At 40.5% G+C, this 18,918-nt stretch overlaps 1 protein-coding gene across 1 annotated transcript in view; it reads right to left on the bottom strand.

The window, feature by feature from the left end:
• The window catches only part of reck (reversion-inducing-cysteine-rich protein with kazal motifs), a 108,593-nt gene extending 107,408 nt beyond the window's left edge, over positions 1-1,185 (bottom strand). Inside the window, exon 1 of the mRNA XM_030399071.1 lies at positions 988-1,185. Coding sequence (XP_030254931.1) covers positions 988-1,060 — 73 coding nt within the window. The 5' untranslated portion in view covers positions 1,061-1,185. The remainder of the gene's footprint in view (positions 1-987) is intronic.
• Positions 1,186-18,918: the final 17,733 nt, after the last annotated feature.

Genomic DNA, 18,918 nt, shown 5'->3' with positions numbered 1-18,918 from the left:
GGGAATCTTCTGGCATTGTTAATGTAGCTTGTCATCGAGGTAAGGGCTTTTCCTTTTCCTTCTTTTTTCCCGAGCCGCTATGTCCGCTCTGTTTCCTTTCAGTACCCGGCATATCACACAAGGAGCCCAACAAATAAATCTACTTGTAAAACTCTCATGTGTGACCAGCAGCCTAGACTAGGAGGAGGAAACCAGAGGGGGACTTTAGAAAGAACTACGCCATGTCCTTTACAAGTTCAGAGGCGCGTTCAAAACATCCCCATGTTGTTAAAAGAGGCTACGCAGGATGCTAACCCCGTCCGTGCGTCTCTGAGACTGTAGAGCGTCATGCTAACATTCACCCTTATAACGGATTAACTCCACGCATTGTTGATGGCTTTCTCGCAAAGGTAAGCCTAAAAGTCACCATTAAGAGACTTATGTGAATCCCAAAGAGGAACTCGTCAAATCGGCGTGCAATAAATATCCCAGAATTAATAAATTACATTTTTACACGAGTCTTTTTTTCGTTATTCCCAGTCATTTCACACCTACCATAGACACGCTGTAGTGGGCGGTAGCTAGCGCTGCAAACTAGTTCAGACTTATAGGTTTTATTGGACAAAGTTCTGACTGCTGGACATTCTGCTGCCCGAATTCACCAGTTAACTTTTAAGATTCAGAATAAATACTTATGACTAGTCTGCGACATGTTCAAGTTCCATAATAAGCAAGAGAATGGCACATGTAATATTTGTGAATGGAGTTTGGTGTGATGTCCTCACTACATTAACGTTACTACTGAGAATGTATCGGGTCAGCAGGATGCCAACTGTCTCTGAATCAACAAGTTTGTCCCGACATGCAACATACGAGAGAAAAGACACTGTCCACTTTACACTGTCCTGTCAGTCCTCACTTTGCTCTGCAGTAAAGCACACACAGACGGCAGTATGGACATACAGCTTACAGTTGTGTAGTTGAAATCACGGACACAGGCAGACTCACCCTGAGCTCGAAGCGGCTGGCTGTAAAAGTTCACGGCGACGAAGAAACTGATTATCTGGAAACACACACGCATCTTATTGAAATCCTAAAGTGCATCGTGGACAAGAATACTTGGAAAACACTGGTGCTGTGATATGCTCCATGGATCCCCGGTCCTCTCTCTCTCTCCCTCCCTCTCTCTCTCTCTCCCTCTCTCTCAGTTATGCATATGGACTGCAGAGGACATGCGCAGAACGGAGAGCGACACCGGTTAACGGTGACTAAAGCAGGTATTAAAAGCAGGAAACAGAGTTTAGAAAGGTGAACAACCTGTGATGGAATACACCTAATCCTATGGACTGTGTGACAATAGCCTGTGTTTAAAGGTGCACTATGTTGTTTTGAGAATACGCTTTAGTGAGCAGGGATAGATCTTCATTGGCTGATTTTTAATGTCTAAACAAACTAAATAATCAAACTCTCTTTGTTTTCATGACTGAAATATCTGAATAAACAAACTGACCTTAAAGAACAAAACAATCTATACTGCTTTACTTTGTTTATATGTGGCGGACCCTGCCACCTTTCTTGTGTCCTTATTTTCCTTTGAGAAAAGCACTTATTATTCACTTATGGAAAAAGATAAATATTTTAAGTTAATAATGTTACTTCATTAATATTGGTAATATTAGTTTTCTGAGTCTGAATTTCTTCTTCAAAATTACATAGTGCCCCTTTAACCTGATATCAATCTATTTGATAGCCTACAGATAAACTGTATGTATACTGCAGTTTTCTGGTGAGTAGATTCAGATAAAACATTATGAGATTTGGATTTAAAACAGAAAAGACTAAATTCATAATAGTTTAGGGGTGAATGTTTGCCCCCTTTTGCAACATGATTCACTAAATACTGCATTTGAACTGTGTACGCTCTAAATTCTGACACTATTTATGGAGTCCTGTAACCTTATTTATAGCAATATAATGCATACCTATCCAAAGCATGGGCTCCACATGGGCTTTACATCTAAAATATTCAGTGTTTAATGTAAACAGCAGTATCATATTTGTACTTTATTTTTATTTTTCTTATTTATTTTGCAGAGATCACTGTTTTAAAATAACTAATGCCCCCACCCAGGTTATGACCCCTTCAAAGGTCAGCTCATAGCCCTTTGATACCACCCACAAGGTCAAAACAAGGCTAAAGTGAAACTACAAAAACAAATGGAAAAACAAAGCAGGGTGGTGAAGCCAATGACCTGCTGCACAGAGAAAGTATACTGCAGCTGTCTCCTCGGAACTACATTCAAATACTTCTAATTTTGACAGTCTAAAACTGACTGTAGTTGCTGCCCTAAGCACAAGTAGCAGCCAACAGTAATAATGTTATAATGGGAATGACTGACTGACTAAATTATGTTTGTTATTACCATCAAAGGGAAAGATGTTCAGACAGAACAGATCTGCAATAAAGTATCTGCTCAGCAAGCTGTAATGTTTTCATGGTTTCTTTTAGGCAAGATGTACAAGCTTAGGGGAAGTGATGATCTCAGTTAATCTCTGAAAAAGTTCAAAGGGACTTAATACTCAAGACAAGACATGTTTACTACACTGTCATCGAGTAGAAACCTTGGTCTTTCCCTAACCATAACCAAGTGCCTCTGTTGCCTAAACCTAACCAGGCAGGGGATGGAATGTGAACTCCAGCCTCTGATATCAAGGTCCTGCATTTTGTGCATTCATCATCCACCCCAACTTCCCCCCTACAGCCATTTGTCCTCACTTAAAAAAACCTCCCCACTGAACATGGATTGTAGGGACATTATGTACAAATATTAATATATGTTTTTTATATTCATATACAAATACAAGTTAATATTTTCTGAATGTATATAGTTAATACACACTGTGCAGATTACAGGGACCTTTATCTATTAACACTAGTGCAGTGCCCGTAAGAAAAGTGTATTCCTATAGAAAAGTGGGAGGTTAAGCAGCTTTTTCATGGATGGCCAAATGAGGCTGTGTTTGAAGGTGGGACGTCAGGGATATTTAGGTTTGTTGTGAAATCAGATATTCCAGGGTATAATTGGCTGTTTTTGACTATTCTTGATTTTGCCATTATATTTCATCTTAAAAACTATTTACTTGGTGTCATTATTTTCAGCACAACCTCACATGTGTGACTGTACAGTTATTTCTTTTATTTTGACAAACTGTATTAACACAATGGACCTAAAATCACAAAAAAAAACATAAAATCCGAGTAGAAAAAGTTAGATTTTTTTACTGTGAAAACCACAAATAAACATATTTACAACAAACCATTTTTTTTTACTTATAATGCAAATATAAATTGTTGTTTGCTAAATTTGTGCATACATTTAAAAAATTTACAAAGTTATATGTAACTATTTACATTTAAATGCAGGCAATGCTCAGGTCTGCCTGTGCTCCTTGAGAGCTGCACTGCCTGCTCCACATTCAGCATCTTCTCATTGTTCTGACTCATTAAACAAAAACCGACTCCACTACACACTAAACACACTACACCAAACACTACATAACACACTAACTACACACTCCAAACACGCTAAATGTCACAAATCTCTCAACTCTCAATATCGCTGTCCGACCGTCGTTGCCTGTCAATCATCCGGCTAGGTCCCTCCCACAACTTCCTGTTCCTCAACAACCAAACTTGCTGCTTGGACACTTTCGTGACAAAAGCCCGTTTTTACCGTTTCTTCCTGCACCAGACACAAAGCAAACGTGACGGCAATGTTCGCGAAAAAGCGTGGCGGACATTATTTACCCTAGGTCCGGTTTTGGACGTGCCGATGCGGCCGGTCCGTCGCCTTGGGAGGTGGGCCGTGTAGCTAGCGGCTAGCAGCTAGCCAGCCGCTAGCTACACATGAACATCCAGATTCCGATTCCACTTTGTTGTCCGCGCGTCTCCGGATCTCCTCAGACCCGAACAGACTCGGTCCGGACTCGTTTAATCTCATTAATCCACAACAGTCAGTTTAGATGCACAGACCAGAACAGAACAGAACAGACCGAACCACCAGCAAAATCCCGGTCCAGCTCGCGCTGCTGCAGGTATTAATCTGCTTGTTTCTTCAGGTACGTTGTGGGCTTGAGCTCTGCAGTGATTGGCTCTGGTGCACACGTGGCCACGGTGTGCAGTGATTGGCTCTGGTGCGCGCGTGACTGTGGTGGCTCTGGTGGACTATGCTCGGCGGAATTTGTAAAGCATTTATGAAATAATTTATTCACGGTATCATTGCAGTCCAAACAAATGCTTAGATGCACACCACTGAACCACGCAGCAGCCATGTTGAAAGTCTTGGGTCAGTGTGATCCTTATCCGCAGAGATATTTGACCAACAGACACATACACACACACACACACAGACAGACAGAGATTCCGTGCATTTATAGATAGATGTAGAAGATTGAAGGCTATTTAATGTTGACAAGAGATGCAGGAATCAGGACAAATTAACATGTGCAGTTTGTATGTATTTTAAAAGTGATGCTTAGTGTGGTGGTGTCTACATGTTTAAATTTCAGCTCAGTGGTAACGTTTCCTCAGTTAAAGCTACAATAAACCATTCTTGAGAAAAACTTAATAAACATGTTGATAAACATGTTTCCATAATCTTGGATTACCATTAATTGTCTGGTAAATATTTAACAAAATAAAAGAAAACCTCTGTCACACTTTAAGAACCTTTTTTTTGTCTTCCTCATAACATTTTCTAACAGTTCAATCTAGGTGATTAACATGCCAGCGCCAGTTTACTGTGTGTAACATATAGAAACACAGTTTACGACTGTTATGAACAGTCTTATTCTTTTGATTGCTTTGGTGGTTTACACACTGGAGTAGAGCGCCTCAGAGCCATCGGTTCAGGGTCTAAAAGCACATATGCTGCATGGTAGAGTCAACAGTTTCTTAAGGCTTAGTGCCATTTTCCCCATTTCTGTCAGTTCTGTCAGTGAGTCAGTACCACCTGAATTAGGTTCAGCAAAGACTCGAGCTCGAAGCTGATCTCCATGGCATCGGTATACTGTGTCAGACTCTTGCTCTCTAACTTCATAGGACACTGGGCCCGTCTGTCTGGCCACCAGTCCAGGAATCCACTTGTGTATTCCTCCCCTGTGTTATGCAGGTACACAGCATCATCCACACTGACTGAACGGTCAGCAGCTGTGTGGTCATGGTGATGTTTTTGTTGATACTGTTTCTTGCGCACAGTTTCTTTTGTGCAAGGCTTAAGGAAATCCAGCCTTGTCCTAATGTGTCTGTCACTAGTCAGCTGTTCTCTACATTTAAGAAAAGCAGCCGGCTCAAACTTAGCCCACTTCCAAGTTGCATGTTTTTTTGCTGTGGCACAAATCTTCCATAATAATTAATAAGTCCCAAAAGAGCCTGGAGCTCTTTCATGTTAGTGGGAGAAAGAGCTTCCTGTATCACTCTCACTTTATCTTTTGAAGGGTGAATACCCTGCTCATCCAGAATGTGGTCTAAATACTCTACTTGAGTTTTGCTGAACTCACACTTTGAGCGTTGTACTCGTAGGTCATTTTCCTAAAGGCGCTGCAGGTGGTGCTCCTTCTCTGAGCGCCCCATGATGAGCAGGTCATCCAGGAAAACTACCACTGGTAGGTCTTTCATGAGGTTTTCCATAATGCGCTGAAAGATAGAGGGTGCAGAGCTAACTCCAAAAGGAAGTCTGTTTTACACAAACAGCCCCCTGTTGGTATTGATGGTTGTATATTTTTTGCAGTTGTCATCCAGTAACACTTGCTGTTAAGCTGCTGCCAAATCTATCTTTGAAAAGATTTTCCCCCCCTGAGGGTAGCTAAAAGCTCCTCTAACGTGGCAAGGGGTAGTTGTTTGTTTCAAGTGCCGGTTTTACTGAAACTTTATAATCCCCACATAGGCAAAGTGACTTGTCTCTTTTCTCTACTGGCTCTAGAGGTACTGCCCATTCACTGTGCTTAACAGGTGATATTATGTTTGCTTCTCCCAGCCTCTTGAGCTCTCTCTTCTGTTTCGATCATAGAAAAAGAATTTAGGGGGCACCTCTGGTTTGACAATGATGGAGGCTTTAATGTCTTTAATTTAATTTGTCAATTTTTCCAAACAGGGCCATCGTACTCTCTGGTACCGACCCCAGGTGTCTCTCTTCCCCCGCAAATTAACCTCGTCGCCAGTTTCTGTTGAGTATTGATGAGGCCAACATGGTAATAACCTTCACTCAACTTTACTGCTCCATCACAACAATACAGGTTAAATGCGCTTGGGTGACTTACAGCTCCAAACTGACAGTATTCACAGAGGTCCAAAAAGCATATGTAACATAACAACCATGTGACAGTTAAATGAGAACAATATACCACACTCTTGGCTTGCTCATTTGTGTTACAGGAAAGTGATTTTTTTTGGTCTTGTTAATGGCCTCATGATCTCTTAGGTCAAGTCAATTTAGCTGGTCGTATATATTGCTTTTCACTACATGTTCATGATGTCTTTGGTTGTGCACACCCTCAGATAATATTTGATGCTGAAGGTTAGAGCAGGTTGCTGAGCTGACTGGCTCATTATATGTGTTGTGGTGCAGACACTCAAAAACACATTTGTGAATATTTTCAACATTCACAGAAAGAGAGAAACATACTTGCCATCGTTTTATGCTGAGATCTCAGAATTAACTAAATAAGACCTCCTTGAGTGTCACCATGTTTACTGTTTGCAAATACATTACATACATACAAGTTCTACATGGTCTGAGCTGTCTGGTGTGCTCTTTAGAAATGTCCTTCAGTAAAACATTTGGTATATAGGCAAGTATGTGAACAATTATGTTCATGAAGCAGCCGGCTGGTCTACACAAACACTTTGTTGAAAAGAAAGTATATCTTTGACTCTTACCTTGTGGCCTATAGATCTGGGAGTCAGCATCACCCTGATTCCCTCCACATAAGCCTATGGGATTTGGAATTGGATTTTGGAATATGCCCGAAATAATATCTGTGGAAAATACAAGTTTATTATACCCACACATTTGTTGAGCAAGATAATCTTCACAGATGAACACCACTGTTCTGAAGCAGAAATTAAGTGTGTCACAGAAAAAAGCTAATGTTAGGCTATAAGCAGACGACATCACAGTCACATGACTTAAACATCACCAACGCAAAGCATCTTACTACACAATTACTTTACAGGTGTTCTATAAACTGATCAATGTACAAGTTGTGCAGTCAGAGTTAGAAAAGTGTGTAACAAAAGTGGGCCTGTAAAGACGGACTAGTGAGTAGATGAGTCTCTGTATTCGCTGTGAGGACGTTGAATGTCCCCGACAACCTCTGTAGTCTCATTCAGACACTCGTTAGCAAACACAAACTCATATTTTTATTCTGGACTTGGGAAATGGTGTTTAAACTGCCCATCGACAAAGTTCTGAGAAACATCTGCCCATAATACTCCCGCTCAGCCTCTTGCACCTCCATGGCCTGTTCACCCTGCTGCTGCTGGACATGGATCCATAATGCTGCAGCTTTCCTTCTATGGTGAGATCTTCGTGCATGGAGTGTAGCTTATTCTTGTCTTCTCTGCTAGCCTTTCCACTATTTTGTTGATATTGCAGATACATCCAAATACATTTGGTATTGATATCGATGCAAAAACAACATATGTCATCATTAGGGTGATAAGACTGTAGCCTCCTACCAAGACATCGCCCCTCGCCCAAACCATACAAATACATGTGTAAACATGTCTAACATGGACAATCTCCTGTTGTGTGCCGCATGTGTCAAATGTGGACAATATCCTGATCTGATTCTGTGGATATTGTACGCAGTTCATATGTGAAAGGGGCTAGAGCAGGGGTGCCCACACTTTTTTAGCTTGCGAGCTATTTTTAAAATGACCAGGTCAAAATGACCCACCTACTTGAAAAATACTAAACATCTATTTATTTATACATACACTGAGTATACTTTATATAAGACAATGCATAACTGATATTGAGAAAGTAATGTAACCCTTGGTATTGCACACATAAATTGACAGCAGTAATGCACACAGGTGACAAACCGCTATCAATATTGCACACAATTTACACACTGGGAGCTGGTGGTTTTCTCCATAAAGTTTTGAATGATTGAAAAATGTCCTCTCCGCTGCGTGCGTTCTTTCATGGGCAGTTATGTTAATTGATCGACTTATTGGGCACCCCTGGGCTAGAGAGAGGAAGAAGGCATACGAGAATAAACAATGTTACCTCACCTGTGACTGAATTTCATCAGTAATGGTAAATGGACTTGCATTTCTATAACGCCTTCCAGTCTATTGATCGCTTGTCAGATTCACCCATTCTCACACACATTCATACACTGGTGGCAGAGGCTGCTATGCCAGGAGCAATTTGGGTGTCAGTATCTTGCTGAAGGACACTTCGACATGCAGCTAAGGGGAGCCGAGATTCGAACCATCAACCTTCCGATTACTAGACGACCCACTTTACCTCCTGAGCTACAGCCGCCCTGTAATGGTCATCGGACAATGAAGACAGCAACTCCCATGATACCTCGCTACTATGACTTTTGTTATGTTTTGACTGAGAAACCTCGGGAGGCAGGAATGACAAATTGTGCATTTAAACCAAGGTCCACCTACTATTTTTCATCCCTCGTTTCTCAACCAACCTCTCACAGTCTTTATCACCGGATGGAATTTTTCAGTGGCCTTAATGTGACCTATGTATGGAACTGATTGTGACAACACATCCTACTTCAAAACCATTCCTGAACTATGTTAACTGAACCAACTCCATACAGCATTGGACACCATGAGATGTGAATGAATGTTTCGGAAACAAAAAGGAAAGTGGACCTTGAGGTAAAATGTAATATTTGTTAAATGAAGAAAGTCCATCGTATTTTGTCGAAGGGATCCAATCTTCATGTGAAATGAACCATTCTGTGACAATGACCTATATATTACTTTCTACTCATTTGTTAATACAACCATCACTAATAATAATTCGATATTTTCTCAAATTGTCAGTTTCAGCATGAACTGTTCAGGTAAAACAGAAATGGTGATTTGCCAATATACCCATCCAGCCACAGGAAATGTTGTTTTCCATGTCGGCCTCCCAGTCTGTCCCCTCATTGTTCCCCTTAATGCCCATGTCAACAGGGCCAGGCGGCTTTTGTGCTGCACAGCCGTCAAACAGCAGGGAAATCACTGTGCAGAGATATCCTCTTTTGTAATGGGTCAAAGGTCGTGAGTGAGGAGGATGTCAGGAGCTGGAGTCAGCACTTTGGCCCCATGTGGCTACATCATGTTGTCGACAGGCATGAATAGTGAGGGGCCAGCAAGAGAGGGCCCCCTGGCAACAGAAAGGAGGAGAATGAATCATTTATTCACACAGATGTAATGAGGTCATCTGGCATTGATAGACAGTGCTTTGACTTAAAGACACATGACATGGGGCTCCATGTACTACAATCTGTTTTTCTATCACCCACTGAAATACAATATAATATTACATTATGTACTCTAATGTAACAGCTTATTGCCTCTTGTTTCAGTTGTCTCTAAAATAACACTATAGTCCCGTACCAATTTCAATGAAACATAACACTCTAACACTCACTCATAACACTGTATAATAACCCACTTTATAACCGTATGTCGTATTACATACTACTCTATATCCAACAATCATCCTATTTTCCATAGTCTGGCTACTTTAATGAAACCTTCATTATATTAAAGTCATTATAACTGAGCATTAAGTATATTCCAAACACATTTTTGATAAAGCATATTGATTAAGTATGATATTACAGTGGAGTCAGCTGAACTGCATCATCATTCATTGATTTTTCACATGGTAAACTTCAAAAAGTACGTATTTGTATATTTACAAGTATTTTTCTCTTATAAGGAGAAAAGGTAAATTCTTTTAAAATAATCAAAAGACAATTTAATCATTTTTAAAAGACATTAACTCAAAATGCACAACTTGTAGTAGTTGTTTAGCAGATTTGTTTGAATGTGTCAATCATTAATACTTCTAGATTTTCTTAATCTGTTTGGATAATTACACTAAATGAAGTAAGGCTTTCTCAAATGATCATTAATAATAACTGAAAATTTGTAACAAATTTAAACAAAAAACAACAACAAAATGAATCAATATTTTTCAGTATAGTTAATAAATATGGTAAGGATTTTTAAAGTATTTGTTACCTGATACATATTTGATGTAATTTGTTACTTAAGAACACAGAGAGACTTTATATTCCATTCATTCTGTTTTCTGACGTCAAACAAGCTGCGGAGGTGCTGAACTCCATTGTAATATACTGTAAAGTTCGTTTTCTCTTATTTGACTGCTTCATGGAGAGGGTACTTACTTCATGAACATGAAGATGAGATGGGGAAAAGAATAGACAGCTGTGGATAACAGAAAGTAACTGAGTCTCTGTTGAGTGCTGACATGAGTCAGAGGTCAAACTGAAGACAAACTCAGATACACATCCTCTGCAGCCATTTCCACATTTGACCAATAAGATTCTTCTTCAGGGGATATTTTTCTGGTAGCAAACTGGTTGAAGTGGCGGGGTGTGGATAAATGGCAACACATTACTGGACATGGTAACTATGATATTACCAAAATACTTTTGCTTTAAATTACATAAAGTCATTGTTGTAGTCAAGACAACCCAAACCAAGACCAAGTCTTGACCAACACCAGAGCGTTTCGAGACCGAGACAAGACCGAGACCAGTGCAGGTCCCTTCACACTGAAATCAACCAAAGTACAGTATGTAATAAACAATACAGTGATCCTGCTGCTGTTGTCTGACTGGTCTTGAATTAAATTCCAGAGACCTAGTAAAAATGAGGTTGATTCCGAGACAAAACCAAGACTTTCAAAAAGTGGTCTTGAGACTCACCGTGCGTTCCATACCCATATGACCATGCTATCCAGTATACCAGTAGTATGTGAAATGCAGTATGCCGAAAATACCAGGATGTGCTAATATATTTCACAGTATGGAAGGCAGCATGCTTTCCCGGCTATTCTGACTCACAATCCTCTGCGCAAATATACATCACATACATCACAATGCGTCATGCTAATCTAAACAAAGCCAAGAGAGCACACATATTTGACAGCTCACTGACAGAAAGACAGATGAAAGCACATTTAAGAGTCTGCTCTATGTTCTTTATACTGCACTTAGACTGCGATGGATATAGGAGCAAGAGGGTCAAAGTTCAAGGCGCATCGTGACAATGCAGTATGCCCCCTTTTTAATGCAATACTGCAGCACGATAATGTACTTAATAAGGGCAGTTGCAGTACATACTAAAAATAAGAAAGAAAAAGTATGTGATTTAGAATGTACCCCAAGACCAATCGTGAGTACTACAACATGAATTACAGTAGCACAATATCCCTAACACTGGTGGCGACATGGAGGTGAATCCACTCAGTCCATGAGCTTCTCCCGATGCACAGCTTCTCCCGATGCACAGCCAGATGACTCCTTTTCAAATGGAAAGTTACCAGTCTACCATTTCTTAACACCCATCTCATTGTTCTACCACAACATTTTTAAGGTTTGGCGAGAGTTTCAAAATGATTCTGAACAGGAATTCCCCTCTGTTGATGCTGTACCACTAGAACCACCATGGCGTCCTCACCAACTCTAGTTATGTGCTTTGTAGACTTAAATTCAATCATTTGCAGTGAGGCCCTCATTTGGTGATACTATGTAAGGCTGGTGACTATATTCATCTTTCATTTTGTATACTGTGACTGATTTGAAAATCATGAGAAACAGTGTATGAGTACATACACACATCTTCCGCCAGCAGCAGCCCACTGACCAGCAGTCTGGAAGATTAAAGTGCCTGTTGAAGAGAGAGTCTCTTGTTTGCAGTCAGACCTACGGTGCAGACCCTGAGGCCTGAGGCTCCATCCGTCACTGACGAGCCAACTGGCTCCCAGCTTCAGCATAAAGCTCCATTGTGATGGTAGATGTAGTTAGACACCATGATAAATTCAGTGTTGTTGTTTTCCATTAAGTCTGTCTTTATCCCACTCACCAGATGTTTAATTTCAGTTATTACACTTCTTTACAGATGTCCGCCTGGGAGTGTGTATTTGTGTATGTGGGGCTGAATTAAACCCATATATGAAGCACATATCAGCCTTTGATTTAAGTGTAGATGGGATCCGGTCAGTGATATATTTAAAGCTGTTCTCAGAGGAAAATAAGAAAGGTGGCAGGGTCCGCCACATATAAACAAAGTAAGAGAGTATGAAATCATGTTGTCCTGTGAGGTCAGTTTGTTTTTTCAGTTTTTTTAGGCAGAAAAAAAAACAGCCAATGAAGATCTTTCTCCTCTGATTAAAATCTCTTCACAAAAACCTCATTGTGTACTTTTAAACCTTTTCTTTAATTTGTTGATGTAGATCAGTTTAGCAGATAATTTAACTGACTTGTTTGTAGTGTTTAAGGTCAGCGTCACAGAGAGTGCTTACTGGTGGGATGTGATGTTTTACTGCTGGCTGTGCAACAAATTGCTCCACAGTGACAATAAAGGTTACCTTGAAACCTTGAAACCCAGTTTGTCCATCACAGAGCACTGATTAGTTTATTTTTCAGCTGCTAACACATTACTGTTTCATAGTCACAACACTTATAAACAAATTTAACAGATCCTTATTAAAATACTCATTCATCTTATCTTAAACAAATCGATATGGGCCATTTAATCATTCGCAGATATTTTTAACTTTCAAATGTACATGTTGGCCTCAAACATCCAGTATTGGTTGGTCTCCAATACAGCATGTCTTATAATGTAGTGTATGTATTTTTTCACCATGACAGTATACATTTTTAAGAGAAACAATACATTTGGAGCAGTGGTTAAATAATAACCATATTTTCAGATCACTGTAGCATGAAACCAGGATTAATTGGTAGTGTCATAAATTGACTATACATAAATTGTATAGTCTACTTGCTGGCAGTGGTCACAGGTATTTTTACTTTGCACATAGATATGCCTGTTGTAGTTTGATGGCCTGTTGAAAAAAATTGCATTATCTTTGAAATCCTTCACACACACTATGTTCAGGTCTGGATGACAGGTCCTCAAATGATTCATTCAAGAGCATGATTTATTCATTGCAGGCAAGTTATTAACTTGATCTCCTGCTGGTCTTATTATGTTTCATGGTACTAAACAGAGTGTGTGTTTGTGTGTGTGTGTGCATGCGTGCGTGCGTGCGTGCGTACGTGTGTTTGCATGGATGTGTGTGAGTGTGTGTGCATGTATGTGTGTTCCCTCCAATCATTACACAGTGTCCCATTTTCACTGGTCCAAACCACATTCCTGCTCATTGTTGTAACTACTGTCCCTCTCATGACAAAGAAATGTAATAGCAATAATCAATAGGCCACTTGATAAACTAACTGCAGGGAGTTGGAGTACCAATTATACATTTGAGAGCACAACAGTAGTCTGCAAATATATTCTGTTAAAATATACAGGGCTGGGTGAACTGAAATGTAACAGATCTCTAATACATGTGTATTAAATTGTGATTGCTGGGACAAGGAGTAATCCAAGCAGATCTCAGCGTTGCTGCATGTGCTTTAGTTTATGTCTTGTAACCAATGACTATAAAACTGCATTGAAGTGAATGAGAAACCGCCCAACACCATAGCTTCTTCATGGAGTTACACAATCGTCCTCCAAGAAAAAGCAGCAGTGTTGTTGTTTTTTTAAAAAAAAAAAAAACTGTCTCAAAACATTTGCTCATTTTCAAGAGACAAAGCCGTCCAGTGGCCATAGTCATTATGATGGAAGCTACAAAGGAAGTCAGGTGTCAGGAAGTCAGAGCGACAAAGTCCATAGAGGGAGGAGGTCGGGTCAACACAGAAGACAGCTCTTCATTTCCTGTCTAAACCCAACTGTAAATGTATTTTTCAAAGCATGACTGATCATTCACTGACCTTGACAACAAAGCATCCCTTATCACCTTCCTTAACAGGGATTTGTGCATTTTCGAAGCCACAGGCAAATGGTAGAGGGGTCAGATCAGAAACCTCTTCTATGTATTGTTCTAGAGGGCATGGACAAACAGTGTACTTTGTCCTTTCATTTGGAGGACTTGTTGGGAGATACACTTATCACAGTGTCTGTCATTAACATGACATTAAGGGTCAGTATTGAGTTGAGAATCACAGAACCCTATCACAAAAGGGTGACAGAGTGAAGAGTGGAAGCCCACTGTGACGTCAATAGTTTGTTGATAACCGTTAGGATGCCTCAAGTTTAACATTATAGTATATATTGACAAGACGGTGATGCTGGGGAGAATACACTTTTTGCACCAACAGGGGACATGGTGTGGTAGCATACCCTAATTTATGGTTTATTATACTCTAAATGGACCATGATTTAAGAAACAATGAACATCATGTTGAAAAACACGTGAAGCTAATAATCGATACCATAAACTCATTAGGAAAATGATCACTGATGTAATAAATCCAGTGAGAAGTAGGGTCATTTTTTTCATTTGCTTACATACAATCAGACTTCTTTTTGAAACCAGTGGGGTTGCCTCCTGCTGTACATTAGGAAGATTGCAGGTTTTAGGCACGTATTGACTTTTTACATCAACAAGCTTTGTCCACTGTTTTATTATTGAGCTTTCCATGTAAAGCTAACAAAATACCAAGATTAACTGTGTTGGTGTTATGATCTCCCTCTAGAGGTTGTGTCCGCCAGCTGTCTTGTGAAAAGGAAAGAAATTCCAATATTATCCCATGTGATGACTAGTGAAGGCTGGTTGGAGTAATGGTGAAAGAGGCCTCAATCTCTGCCTTTTCAGCAGGGATCCTCCATGTGACGTGTTGCTGTGTGGGTTTTCCATTAGCACCTCTGCAGTAACCAAGGTGATTTAAAGTACAGCTTTGTGTGTGTGTGTGTGTGTGTCTGTGTGTGTGTGTGTGCACTATGTTCTTGTGTTTTTAGCATAGCATGGCTTTTCACCACCTGTCAGTTTGTGGAAACACCAACAGACATGTTACATTGGAGGTGTGAATGGAAACCCTACATTTCTCAAAGCAAACAATCTGTCAGGCACACAAAAGCTTATCGTGTACAGTATGTGTTCATACTAGTTCCATGGCCGAGATGGCACACACACACACACAAACAGATGCAGTCAGACCTCTTGGGTGCCTTGCATTTGAAATTGTGTGTGTGTGTCAGAGAAAAAGAAAGGTGGAGGCTGTGCCAGTGTTTTGGTGTCAGCCATGATGGATGGGCAACAGGAACATATGGTTTGCTATTGTTACCCAGTAAATCCCCCTTTACTATTGAGCTGTTTGCTTGGTTTCCAGGTGCTGGGTTTGACATCACAGTCCTTTCAATGGAGAATGAAGCAAAAATAACATGAACCACCTGTGGCCCACTGTAGAGCCAAGACTGTCAGCTGTCTGTCCGTCTGTCTGTTGTTCTTCTACACTCATGAAGAACAGATGTAATTATAAGAACAGAGCCAAAGGAAAATTCTTGAGCTACATAATGAAAGAAAATTTGTGTTTTTCAATTAGTATCTCTATGTTGAAGTTGATTTCTTGAATCACATGACAGTATGTATGTGAAAAGTGACATTCTTAGTGACTAACCCACAGATGGTTGTCAGCAAACTTTTCAACTCTGTGAGGCTTTTTAGCATTTTTCAGCTCAGTGTACGGACATGCCCCTGGTCAGTATGATCTGCTTGTGTTTTCACCTACCTTGTGATGCTGGTGGAGGTTGTTTCATTCAGCCGCCTGTCAGTGTAACTTCAGGGAGAGAGTCAGAGAGTGAGGGAGGAAGTCCGTGACAAAAAAAAAGACTAAACGATATGAACACCATTTTAAAACATTATCTCATCATTTCTCACATCTTAACGTAAACAAGAGAGTAACTTTTCAGATGTTCCCATGCTACTTACTGATTTTCTTTTATTTCAATTGAAAGAAAATTACATGCTTCTTTTATATACTCTATATATACAGTATCTCATAAAAGTGAGTTCAGCCCTCACATTTTTGTAAATATTTTATTATATCTTTTCATGGGACAACACTGAATAAATGACACTTTGCTACAATGTAAAGTAGTCAGTGTACAGCTTGTATAACAGTGTAAATGTACTGTCCCCTCAAAATAACTCAACACACAGCCATGAATGTCTAAACCGCTGGCAACAAAAGTGAGTACACCCCTAAGTGAAAATGTCCAAATTGGGCCCAATTAGCCATTTTCTCTCCCCGGGGTAATGTGACTCGTTAGTGTTACAAGGTCTCAGGTGTGAATGGGGAGCAGGTGTGTTAAATTTGGTGTTATCGCTCTCATTCTGGTCTGTGGAAGTTCAACATGGCACCTCATGGCAAAGAACTCTCTGAGGATCTGAAAAAAAGACTTGTTGCTCCACATAAAGATGGCCAAGGCTATAAGAAGATTGCCAACACCCTGAAACTGAGCTGCAGCATGGTGGCCAAGACCATACAGCAGTTTAATAGGACAGGTTCCACTCAGAACAGGCCTCGCCATGGTCGACCAAAGAAGTTGAGTGCACGTGCTCAGCGTCATATCCAGAGGTGGTCTTTAGAAAATAGACGTATTTCTGCCAGCATTGCTGCAGAGGTTGAAGGGGTGGGGGGTCAGCCTGTCAGTGCTCAGACCATACACCGCACACTGTATCAAATTGGTCTGCATGGCTGTCGTCCCAGAGGGAAGCCTCTTCTAAAGATGATGCACAAGAAAACCTTCAAACAGTTTGCTGAAGACAAGCAGACTAAGGACATGGATTACTGGAACCAAGTCCTGTGGTCTGATGAGACCAAGATAAACGTATTTGGTTCAGATCGTGTCACCAGGTGAGGAGTAAAAAGACCTACAGTCAAGCATGGTGGTGGGAGTGTCATGGTCTGTGGCTGCATGAGTGCTGCCGGCACTGGGGAGCTACAGTTCACTGAGGGAACCATGAATGCCAACATGTACTGCAACACACTGAAGCAGAGCATGATCCCCTCCCTTCAGAGACTGGGCCGCAGGGCAGTATTCCAGTTTTGCAAGTTAAGTTGGCCATGGACCCCAACTAAGTAATGTGTGAAACGTTAACTTGAGCATTAGACTTTGAAAATAAAGCTTGCTTACAAACACTTCACATATTGTGACATATTATGACTTTTGGACTGTTATTTCATCATGAAACGGTCATGCTTTGGTTAGTTTTGGGGAAAATCATCCTTTGGGTTAAAATAACTTTGTTTAATCCCATAACTCATGTCACGTAACAAAAATCACTTCAGTGTGCCAATGATGCACTTCAACTTTCTTATCTGACATAACTTAAAAACAAACAATTCTTGGTTGTTAGTCATAAACATGACACAATTCCTGCTCCCTGAAGTCCACTATATGATCCACCCAACCACCCTGACTCAGACTTTTCCTCGCTCATTAAACTACTAGAGGGGCGCTTCAACAAGTCTAATTGCTACCTTTTAAAGCTGTAGTCTGTCACTATTTTTTGTTATATTTGCTTAAATTGTCATTATGATCTGACGGTAGGTCAGCTGTGTAAAAATCTGCCCTACCAAAACAATGAGTATTCAACCCGATTTGCATTTTGGTTATCTGGCGTCCTCTGTTACCGTGGTTACAAGCCTGCTTGTGCACAGCAGGCTCCTCTGTGGGGAGGGGCTTTGAAGGCAGGGTAATCAACTCGTCAGGGCTTCCCCACAACGAGCAAGCTGCTGCAGGAGAGTAGTGAGTTGTGTTGTCTTTTCAATAGAAATCTGGCAAAGCTAGCAGATGTTTGATGCCTTGAACTATGTGCTGGGACCCTATTTGTACTGTTGCTGAAGTTTGGTGCTGTTCTGAGCATTATATGTGGCTATGAGTGGCTTTTTGATGGCAGTTTCTTGGTGGAGGCATAGGCTGTAGTGTATTGTTATCGTGCAGTAATTTCTGAGGTTGCTAAAACTACATAAGCTAGCGGTGGGAAAACTTGATCTCTCGAGGGGGTCTTACTCAGTGTCACAGTGTGTTAGACCATGGATTAAATTCACGTTGGAATATCCCTTTAAGGGAAGTATGGGTTTCTCTAAGAGTTTGTTGCTGGAAATGGGGAAAACTTGCAGGTTCATGTTGAGTGACCACTGCTGTTATTATAGAAATATTGATTTGTGCAGCTTTAACACTATGAATCAATGGATAGTCTGAACAAAGATGAAAGGAGTTTATTTCTTACTTCAAGCTTTTTAAAATAGTCACTGGGAGATGTTTGTCTGTACAGTATGCATGTGTATAGAGGGGTGGGGGTGGAGTACACCTTGAGGCCATATGTGAACCAAATGTGCTCAGAAACGCCACGTACAGCACTGAAAAAACAGAAACACATGCACTTACATAGGTAAAGGCAGCCCACAGACCATAATATGGCCTTTGTACTTTTCTTCTCTGCTTCCCAGGTGACATGATGTCACCGCTGATCTCATTTTAATGAAATTAGAATGAATTTTGTTGAAATCTGGTACCGTCAGGATTTCAGGCAGACAACAGACCCTGTTGGGGATTGCCTTTCTCACCCACCCCTCACATGCTGCCATGCTTGTAATCTAATCTGGATAATGAAACAAAAATCTGCAACATTTCAGAAAAATACATGTTTATATATTTAGAAAAGAATAGACTTTTTTTATTTTTTTTTTTATCCCACATCGGGGAAATTCACTTGTGACAGTTGCAGGTAGACAGACATCTCTCTATTAAAGCAAATAACCTCTGTCTGTCTGTGTGTGTGTGTGTGTGTGTGTGTGTAT

This window comes from Sparus aurata, chromosome 19 (assembly GCF_900880675.1).
Source record: "Sparus aurata chromosome 19, fSpaAur1.1, whole genome shotgun sequence".
In the NCBI taxonomy this organism is placed as follows: domain Eukaryota; kingdom Metazoa; phylum Chordata; class Actinopteri; order Spariformes; family Sparidae; genus Sparus; species Sparus aurata.
The sequence above is the reverse complement of the archived record's forward strand: the minus strand, read 5'-3'. Positions and strand labels throughout refer to the sequence as shown.